Source organism: Rhincodon typus, chromosome 20 (genome assembly GCF_021869965.1).
Source record: "Rhincodon typus isolate 14 chromosome 20, sRhiTyp1.1, whole genome shotgun sequence".
NCBI classification, from domain to species: Eukaryota; Metazoa; Chordata; class Chondrichthyes; order Orectolobiformes; family Rhincodontidae; genus Rhincodon; species Rhincodon typus.
Window position 1 is genome coordinate 44,319,011 of NC_063351.1, and position 11,220 is coordinate 44,330,230.

An 11,220-nucleotide genomic window follows, 5' to 3' on the forward strand; every position below is an offset into this window, starting at 1 on the left:
GACAAAAAAATCCTGGGGACGCTGGAGTCCAGAAAATAAGATGGAAATTGCTGGAGAAACTCAGCAGGTCTGGCTGCAAGTGTGGAGAGTGAAACAGAGTTAACCATTCAAGTCTGGTATGACTGTTCTTCAGTACTGTGTTTGAAAGTGTTCCAAAGAAGAGTCAGATCAGTCCCCTTTGTTTCTGTCTCCAGAAAGGCTGAGTTTCTCCAGCACTTTCTGTTTTTATTTATAAAATTCTTGAGACATCAGTTCGAATCTCACCATGGCAGATGGTGAAATCTGAATTCAGTAAAGATCTAGAATTTAAGGTCAGCCTGATGGGAATTATTGTAAATTTCCATTTGGTTCAAACACATCCTTTGGGGAAGGAAATCTTTACCTGCTCTGGCCTGCATGTGACTCCAGACTCTCAACAACATGCTTTGCTCTGAACTGTCCAGTAGGCAATTAGGGATGGAAGATAAATGCTGGTCTAGCCAGTGACTCCCACATCCTATGAATGATTTTTTTCAAAAAAGGGGTTTGGGGATGAGGCCTAAGTGCTCAGTGAACTGTGGTGGACCTTCTAACCAGCTCGCCGCAAACCTTAGAGTCCCTTAGTGTCCACTCCTCCACCCAATCTCAACCTTCGATACACTCAATGACTGGGCAGTCTCTGGGTTTAGAATCCCAAAGTGTCATAACCCTCTGAGTGAAGATATTTCTCCTCATCTCCTCAGTGTAAAATGGCTGACTTGACTCGATGGGTCAAATAGCCTGCTTCCACACTGTCAGGATTCAATGACTCTATGATTCTCCTGAGGCTCCACCCAGTTCTTAGCATCTGCTAACTCAAGACCCAGCAATGGGAAGTTTCTGAAGAACAGTCAGTCATAACAGAGATAGTAGGAACTGCAGATGCTGGAGAATCTGAGATAACAAGGTGTAGAGCTGGATGAACACAGCAGGCCAAGCGGCATCAGAGGAGCAGGAAGGCTGATGTTTCGGGCCTAGACCCTTCGAGTCATAACAGACTCGAAACATTAACTCTGATTCGCTCTCCATAGATACTGTTGGATCTGTTGAGTTTCTCCAGCAATTCTCCAGTGTCTGTAGGAGGTTTATGGTTGTGACTTCTATCTCTACTGACAAAGATCTCATCTCCTGTCCAAATCCCTTTCATTTGGAAGCCCTTCCAGGCAGCAGCCAGGGAGAACTTTCAATTCCAATCAGCCCGATAACAAATTGAAAACTAAAGTCTCCCTCAATGAGGCTTTTACACATATCTTACATTCCCACACTAGGACACTGACACAAACTATAACATTTTATTGAAAGAGCTGTTTAGGTGTCGATAGCAACTTTATGACACCTTTATTAAACTTACAAAACACTGAAGATAAACTACCAAATGTGTCCTTCTCCCTTTTATTCCAGCTCTGCCTCTTTTGTTACCTCAATCGGCCTTTATAAGGTCGATTTTATGAGGCTCCCTCAGGGCCTGCACACAACCAGTCAAGAATACAAAAGATTTTCACAACCCTTTTGTCCTCAGTCGTTTGAACTCGGTGGGTCATTCCTGTCTCCAGAAGCAAAAGAAAAATACAAGGAAGCTCAGGAAACAACAACAAGGAAAGTAGCAAGTGGTTGGTACATCTTATTCTTTATATCTAAATCATCTGTTCATTAGACTCCAGCCTGTAACTCACTCTCGGGCACCTGATATTCTATATATAAACCACCCCGAACCCCTCAATTAAATTCCAGTCTGTAACTCATTCCGGGTATCAGTTATTCCATATATAAACCACCCCAAACTCCTCAATTGGATTCCAGTCTGTAACTCACTTCCGGGTATCAATGTGAGGTGCTACATTTTGGTAAAACAAGGGGAGGACTTCTACAGTTAATGATAAGACCCTGGGTAGTGTTGTCGAACAGTGACACCTAGGGGTTCAGGTACATAGTTCGTTAAAAGTTGCATCACAGGGAGACAGGGTGGTTAAGAAGGCATTTAGCACACTTGCCTTCATTTCTCAGACCTTTGAGTATAGGAGTTGGGACGTCATGTTGAGGTTGTACAGGACATTGGTGAGGCCTCTTCAGGAGTACTGTGTGCAGTTCTGGTCACCCTGCTATAGGAAGGATATCATTAAATTGGAGAGGGTTCAGAAAAGATTTACCAGGACGTTGCTGGGAATGGAGGGTTTGAGTTATAAGGAGCAGCTGAATTGGCTGAGACTTTTTTTCTCTGGAGCAGAGGAGGTTGAGGGGTGACCATATAGAAGTCTACAAAATCATGAGGGGCACGGAAAAGGTGAATAGCAAAGGTCTTTTCCCTAGGTCAGGGGAGTTCAAAACTAGGGGGCATATTTTTACGAGGAGAGGAGAAAGTTTTCAAAGGGACCTGATAGGCAACGTCTTTACACAGGGGGTGGGTCGTGTGTGGAATGAACTGCCAGAGGAAGCAGTGGATGCAGCTACAGTTACATTTAGAAGATGTTTAGACAGGTGCATGATTTAGAAAGTTTTAGTGGGTTTAGAATCAGTTCACTGCTGGTGAGCATGAAAGTAATATCATGCCAGTTCAGTTTGTTATGAAAGCCAATGGAATTCCAAAAACTTCTACATTTAATAAGGTGACTGCAGAATCTGACATACTGAGAAATGTGGAGTTACAAAGCGATCTTCAATTATGCAAGGAAGTGGTCTCAGAATTTCAAAACAAATTCAAGAACATTGAAACTTCAGCCAGAATAGATCGTGGCTCACCCTTTCTGGGAGAAGTCAATTGTACACAACAGGTCATTGCATCATACACTGAAACATCAAGGTGACTTTGACATGTTCAAAGACAAGTTTCAAACCTTAACAAAGGCCAACCAAGTCAAATAACAAGTAGCTATTAAGGAGATATCTGCAGGGAAAGAGATCATTAGAGCAGAAGGCCATAAGAAATAGAAACAGAAGTAGGCCCCTCGAGCCTGCTGTGCCATTAAACAGGATCCTGGCTGATCTGACATTCCTCATACCTGCATTCTTGTACTTTCCCTATAACCCTTAACCCTTGTAATGATCAAGAATCCATTTTTCTCAGGGTGTCAGTTAGCTCAGTTGGATGGATAGCTGGTTTACAATAAAGTTTGATTCCAATAGCATGGGTTCAATTCTCAAACTGGCTGACGTTATCATGAAGATCCCCACTTCTCAACTCCTCCCCTCATCTGAGGTGTGGTGACTCTCAGGTTAGACTCACTACCAATTGTCTCTCTCTCTAATGGCAGCTTTACCTTCAGTCATATATTGAAGAAAGAAACTTGAGTTAAAAAATGTCAGTTTAGAAAGTTAACTTGTGTCATTGTACTTTTAATATCTTTGACATAACTGATCATTTAAGATCATGTAGTTATGGATATTTCTGGCCCTTAGTTTTTTTTTGATGACTTAGTCTTTGAACCTTGTGACTTCATGCGGATTGGCCATGCTAAATTGCCCGAAGTGTTTAGGGATGTGTAGATTAGGTGGGTTTAGTGGGGATGGGTCTGGGTGGGATGCTTTGTGGATCGATGTGGACTTGTTGGGTCGAAGGGCCTGTTTCCACACTGTAGGGATTCTATGATTTCTAAAAGTACTACTGCTCTCTCAACCGAGATCATAACACAATCTCGGGAAAATTCAACTAACTCCCAGGACCAGAATCTCTGGGGCTGGGAGAATATTCCTGATTTCTCCGACCCTTTACCAAAAGAGTGCTTCCCTCCTTCATGACCTGATTCTAATTTTAAGCTTCATCCTCCCAGTTCTGGATTCCAAACCCCCTCCCTCACTCCCCACACACCAGATTCTCTGTATCGATCCTTTCACAACCTTTGTACATTTTAAACACCTTTTTGGTTTGAAGAACCCTCAGTCTCCCAAACGCTGGCCTAGTTTATACAAAATTGGGGACCTCTTGGCTACCGAGGTCTCCCTTCAGAATAAATTTGCTTGTCCTGCAGCTTTCTGCAACAGTGCAGGATCATCATCTCAACTTAACATGGGGTGCCATTCTTCTATCATAACCCCTACGGGTTAACGGTCTTTAAATCACAGCCTAAACAGGGCCTAATATTCAGGGAGTTTGGCAGCATTGTGGAACAGTCCCTGAACCGAGCTCATTTTCTGCAACAGAAAACTGTGTTGGGCCTTCCTGAAATGTATAATTCCCTCCCTGCATTCTTCAACGCTATAATAACATGCTGCACTGTTATCAGAATAGGGAAGAGGGGAATAAAAGGCTGTTGAACATCATGCAAAAAAGAATCCCAGTGTTTTTTAGGGAATAAGCAGTAACAGATGGTCACTAATGAAGTGTTGAAATGTGATTAAAGAACAGAAAAGCAAAAATCAGGCATCTGCTCTGTGAAAAATCCACTGGCTGATTGGTACACAAATCATGTCAAGCAAAGGTCAGAGGGAGCAATACCACCCTTCACTCTGTTTCTCCACTTAATGAAAGCTCATGAGGGGAATGTGGTGATGAAATTGCATTGTAGTAAGTGACGCTTGAGTGGGTGACTTGCAGTGAGATATAGCTGGGCTGTCGGCTTGAAGCCAGGTGATTAAGGCACTAAGGTCCTGTTGTTCACTTTGCAGGAATGGATGGTCTCTCTCAGTCAGGCCAGTATGCATCCACGAGCTGAACTGACAGTGCTTGATTTCACCGCTAATGTTTCTCGAAAGGAATACTGCACACCGGGCTGGAATGTCAATCTGTCTTGCAGAAGATGTTGTAGCTTCCCTCCTACTGCCTTTCACAATGTACTTGGAACTAAGTTTAGAATTAATAAAAATGCAGAAATGAGGTGTCCCAGTTCTAAATGAAAGTGCAAGTTTCTCAGATCAGGATATTAGGGGAGGCAATGGCCTGGTGGTATTATTGCTGGACTGTTAATCCAGAGACCCAGGTAATGTTCTGGGGACCTGGGCTCAAATCCTGCCATGGGAGATGGTGACATTTGGATTCAATCAAAAAATCTGGAATTAAAAGTCTAATGATGGTCACAAATTCAATGCTGATTTTTGTCGGAAAAACCCATTTGGTTCACTGATGCCCTTTAGGGAAGGAAACTGCCTTCCTTGTCTGATCTACATGTAACTCCAGACCCACAGCAATGAGGTTGACTCTTAACTGTGCTCTGGGCATTAGGCTTAGGCAATAAATGCTGGTCTAACCAGTGGTGCTCACTTTAAATTAATTAAAAATTAAAAAATAATTCTCGATCAAAATGAGCAGGAGAGATTATGACGTGGGTCAGGAATTTGCAGCGAAGCAAGTTTCGAGTTTCGAAACACTGCATACCATGAGGAGTAAGGAAAACCGAGAGGGACCAGGGGATGCTAAACAACGCTGTCCTGTGGGAAGTTGAGTTTGAGCAGGAGATTACATGAAATCGCATAGAGTCTACAGCACAAACACAGGCTGCTTGGTCCATGTTGGTATTTATGTTCCATGAGAGACTCCTCCCAATCTCCTGCACCTCACCTGCACTCCTTTCTCCCTCATGTACTTATCTCTATTAAGTACATCTGTGCTGTTCACCTTCTACTATTTCTTGTGGCAGTGAATTCCATTCACTCTTCTGGCTAAAGCGAACTTGCCCCTGTATTTCTTATTGTGCCTCGATTATATTTACAATCCCTTAGCTTCTGCCTTGCAAGAGGGAACATCTCTCAATTTGTCCTTTCAGATCACCGTATAAACTTAAAGACATTTAGAAGGTCAGACCTCAGCGTTCGCCTTTTGAAAGAAGAGAGCCTCAGACTGATCAGTCTTTCCTGACAATGAGATCCTGGCAGTCCACAACCATCCTTCTCAATCTGACAGCTCAGCAAGTCCCAATTTCAGCAGAGCGATGATTCACTGAGGTGGAACAAGATGTGGGGCCTTTGTTTTCACAGAATCGACAATGGTGTACAAGGAGGCCATTTGGCCCATCGTGTGTGTACCAGTTCTATCCCCTGGTGCCAATCTCCTGCCTTTACCCCACATCTATACACCCCACTTCTATCCAAATAATCATCCAATCCCCTCTTGAATGCCTCAATTGGACTTGTCCCCAACTTATTTCCAGGCAATGCATTCTAGACCCTAACTACTCATTGTGTGAAAACATTGTTTTCATGTCATTTTGCTTTGTTTGCACAACACATTAAATCTATGCCCTCTTGATCATTTTTTTCTTTTACGAGCAGGAACAGTTTGACCCCATCTACTCTGTGCAGCCACTCATGATTTTGAAAACCTCTATCAAATCATCTCTCGGCCTGTTTCTCTCCAAGGAGAACAGTCCCAGCTTCTTCAATCTATCCAGAGAGTGTCTCCCCATTCAGACAGCCAGGGAAACAACGGAAGAAACTTTGGGGGAACAATAACAGCTGCAAAGATAATAAAGCATGGAGAGACATGAAGAGAAAGAACAGAGTGAGGCTGAATGGAAAGAACATTTGTTCAAAGCTAGCAAATTGGGCGACCCTTTATAAATTCTTTCAATCTCTAATCCTTTGATTCCCCAGTGTCACCACTGCTTATAGATTCAAGAATTTATGCACTTTCTTTCTGAATGCTTCAAAGAACTCCTCACTATCGGGAAAAGACAGCAATAGTTTCTGTGACATGTTTGTCGATCCCCACCGTGAGTGCTAATGTAGGAGTTGCAAATCTGTACTGTTACGCTGCAGTTTGGGAGTGACACTTGCCAACGTAAATTGCAATGAGTCACATATAACCAGCACTGAATAATTACTTCCTTCACACCAGCTCCAGTGTAAATTCCAGGTTCTCAGCTCAGCGAATTGCTTTGGGTGAAGTTTGTACTGAGACGGGCCGGGTGTATTGTCAAGGTCTTTCATAGTCTTGCATACTCCTATGCACGGTGGCTCGGTGGTTAGCCCTGCTGCCTCCCGCACCAGAGGCCTGGGTTCGACTCTGCCCTCGGGCGACTCTTTGTGGAGTTGGCACATTCTCCCCGTGTCTGCGTGGGTCTCCTTCGGGTGCTCTGGTTTCCTCCCACAGTCCAAAGGTGTGTAGGTTGGGTGGATTGGCCATGGGAAATGTAGGGGTGGGAGGGGAGTGGGTCTGGGTAGGGTGCTCTTCAGAGCGTTGGTGTGGATTCGATGGGCCGAATAGCTGGCTCCCACACTGTGGGGATTCTATGATTATGTTCCCACATAAACCAAGAAGCCAGCTAGAGATCCTATCTGAAGGCGCAACATGAAGAGTCATATGGGGTTCTCCTGGTACTCTGTGAGAGGTGGGGGTTGATTAGGGAGTCACAGTGGGGTAGTGGGATGGCGGGGCATTGTTAACACTGGGTGAGTTGGGGAGTGGAGTGTTTGATCTGGGGGATTCGGGTGGTAGGGGTCACAGATTGGTTATGGGGGGGCGGTGGTGTTGCAGTGTAATGAAACCACAGGACCCAGAGATTGAGTCGGAGGAGGGGTGTTGGGTCAAGGAGGATTCGGAGTGGCAGGGGCCCGAGTAAGTCATAGGAAAGTCAAAGTTGGGGGTCGATAATTGGGTGTGTAGGGTATTGGGGCCAGGGATGTGAGGTGAGGGGGTGGGAGGTCAGCTGTTCATCTGATCAAAGGGTCAGTGATGACTCTGTAAAGGGGAGAGACAGCTTTATAATTTACCAAGTGTTAAAACAGGTTTCATTCCCTCTAACATTTACTGCGCTGAATAGTCAGGTGACTAAGTCTCTGTGCTAACTCAAACATTTTTGAAAGATTCCAAAGGCTGGATAATTGCCCATTGCAAGTTTCAGCTTTGCAGGTAATTCCTGCAGAGTCCACTACATGGGGCTATCCGTATTGTGCTGAGTCACAAATCCAGTGACCATTCTTCTATTAAGAGGATCTGTCCCATGATGTGACTCAGAGAGGACAAGCAAAAGGCTACCTTTGCATCTACACTTGGCTTTCACATTATTTATTCTTGCATGGGGCATGAGCATCTCTGGGAAGGCCAACATTTGTTGCTCATGCTTCGATGGGTGATGAACTGAACAGCTCTCTCTGCCATTTCAGAGAGAAGTTAAGAATTTCATTTGCTGCATAGGTCAGACCAGGTATGGACGGTAGATCATTGGCCAGATCATTACCATTGATCAGAAACTCAGCTGGACTTGCCATATCAACACAGTGGTTACAACAGCAGGTCAGAAGCTAGGAATACTGTGGGAGTAACTCACCTCCTGACTCCCCAAAGCCTGTCCACCATCTACAAGGCGTAAGTCAGGAGTGTGATGGAATACTCCCCACTTGCCTGGAAGGGTGTAGCTCCAACAATACTCTAGAAGCTTGACACCATCCAGGACAAAGCAGCCCCCACTTGATTGGCACCACATCCACAAGCATCCACTCCCTCCACCACTGACGCTCAGTCGCAGCAGTGTGTACCATCTACAAGATGTACTGCAGGAATTCACCAAAGATCCTCAGACAGCACCTTCCAAACCCACAACGACTTCCATCTGGAAGGACAAGGGCAGCAGATATATGGGAACACCACCCCCTGCAAGTTCCCCTCCAAACCACTCACCATCCAGACTTGGAAATACATCGCCGTTCATTCACTGTCGCTGGGTCAAAATCCTGGAATTCCCTCCCTAAGGGCATTGTGGGTCAACCCCAGCAGGTGGACTGCAGCGGTTCAAGAAGGCAGCTCACCACCACCTTCTCAAGGGCAACTAGGGACAGACAATAAATGCTGGGCCAGCCAGTGATGCCCACATCCCATCAGTAAGTAAAAATATATTTCCTTCTCTAAAGTAAACCAGATAGATTCATAGAGCTGTACAGCATGGAAACAGACCCTTTGTACCAACTCCTTCATGCCGACCAGATATCTTAAACTAATCTAGTCCCATTTGCCAGTATTTGGCCCATACTGCTCTATAGAGTCGTGGAGCTGTACAGCATGGAAACAGACCCTTTGGTCTGACTTGTTCATGCTTTTTTTTCCCCAACAAACAACAGTGGTTACACGATCATCATTCAATTAGCTTTTAATTCCAGGGTTTTTTTTTTCACTGAATTCAAATGCTAGCATCTGTCACGGTGAGATTTGAATCCTTGATCACAGAACATCAGTCTGTGATAGCCCAATGACATTACCAACACACCACCACCTCCACACTGAATAGGAACCAATTGTGGAAATTGAAGCTTCTTATAAAATTACACAGCGATGACAGGGGAATTATTGCAGAAGGTTCTGACATCCTTTGTGCGCATGGCACCAGAGACTCTGCAACACCTTCTTTTTTCACACTTACCATCTGGCCTGAACAGAATCACCCTGAGGCAGAAACGATGACATTTTCTGACATTTACATTTATACAAAGTTTTATATTTCCATGCTACACTGTCTGTTACTCTCACTGGTTACCAACACTGGGAATATTTGGGATGCCCATCTTCCCAGGTGAGGGAGCAAAAAAACTATTTGGAGATTGGTGCCAATTTTGGAGACAGTTGGCAAGAGATAAAAATGCCTCAGCTGGCCGCAGTCAGAGCAAAGGGGTAGGAATAGCACTTAAATAAAATCCTTGCCTTCGTGAAGTGTTTGAGCAAACCTGTGTAACTAATTAATACATGTACAAGTTATTGCAAACAGCTGCACAGGGTGGGTTCAGGTACAACAAAGCAGTCTAGCTTGGCAGAGGGCCAAGCAATGTAACTCACATCTGGGGAAAGGCAGCTCATCGCACATTGTTTCTGTTAAAAAACACACATGGGTAACCTGCTTGGGAAAAATACAGGGAAAATCTAACCTGACAAGGGCAACAACTTTAGTTGCCAGGGAAACTGACAACCAACCCTGTCAGCAGTGGATTCATTTTTCTCCCATTATTCCCTGAGAATATAAATGATTTGATAAAAGTTTCCTGCAGAAACTGGAAAAAGAAAGTTGTTCGGAGATAGTAGGAACTGCAGATAATGGAGTCTGAGATAACAAGGTGTAGAGCTGGACGAACACACCAGGCCGAGCAGCATCAGAGGAGCAGGAAAGCTGATGTTTCGGGTCTGGACCCTTCTTCAGAGAGTTGGGGGGGGGTGTTGGCCATGTGGCAGGGATGGTAGCGTCCCTACCTCTGAGCCAGGAGACCTGGGTTCGGGTCCTGCCTGCCTCAGAGGTATGTTCTAACATCTCTGAGACAAGGTGATGGGGAAACTATCTAGAAACTGGTGGAATGAGGCAGAATTTCAGGAGCCATGGTCTCGTGACCAAGGGAAGCCTCCTGGCTATATCAAGAAGCCTCTGGGACATGTGATGTGTACAGGAGGAGCAGGGGCTAGGGCCATCCTGCTCAGCATCATTCCTGTGCCATCAAGAGTAGCAGGTTTGCTTCAAAAAACTTGTATTACGCTCTACAAACACTCCTAAATTTGGGGCTCCTTTATCCATTTTAGACCCCAGAATAGTCCCAATGTCATGTCCACTCCTGCAAATCCACTTTAATCAGTCATAATTTTGATAAATAGTGTTGCTTTTCCTCCTACCTACAAGTGTTAGCAAAGGAAAGTGAAAAATTGCATTCCCATAGCACCCTTCTGACTTTAGGATATGTCAAAGCACCTTACAGCAAATGACATGAAATGTGCTCTCCTTAATGAAAGATACAGGGAACCAAATTATGCACAGCAAGCTCCCACAAACAGCAATGAGATAGTGACCAGAAAATCTGCTGTGCTGGTGATCCTTGAGGAAAAGCTACTAGCCAGGACACTGCAGAAAACAATTGTTGCTCTTGCTTTGTGTGAGACCACTTGAGAGGGCAGATGTTTAACATTTCCTCAAAAAGTCAGCACCTCCGACAGTGCAGCAATCCCTCGGTACTGGTTGGCACTGGGAGTGTCAACCCAGACTTTGTGCTGACATCAAGTCCTGCCTTGAATGCAATTTGGGCTTACGCTCTTTTTACAAATGAACTCTTTCTGTTTCATCCTGCCCATTCACTTACCAGCCTGGGCTGCTATATCAGTGAAGGTGCCATCTCCGTTGTTCTTAAAGAGGAAGTTCGGCCCATTCTCGTTGTCGCAGAATATATCGGAGCTGCTGGAGCTGACGATGGGCCCGACCACAACGCCACGGCCACCTGGGATGGAGGAAGAAGGGGAGAGATAAAACATAGGCAGTAATAGTGGTAACACAGTGTGGAGCTGGAGGAACACAGCAGGCCAGGCAGCATCAG

General features: G+C 44.9%; 1 protein-coding gene across 1 annotated transcript in view; it reads right to left on the reverse strand.

Moving 5' to 3' along the window:
• Positions 1 to 11,220, reverse strand: part of crtac1b (cartilage acidic protein 1b) — a 277,573-nt gene that overhangs the window by 89,494 nt on the left and 176,859 nt on the right. Inside the window, exon 6 of the mRNA XM_048608690.1 lies at positions 10,990 to 11,124. Within this exon, the coding sequence (XP_048464647.1) occupies positions 10,990 to 11,124 (135 nt within the window). The remainder of the gene's footprint in view (positions 1 to 10,989; positions 11,125 to 11,220) is intronic.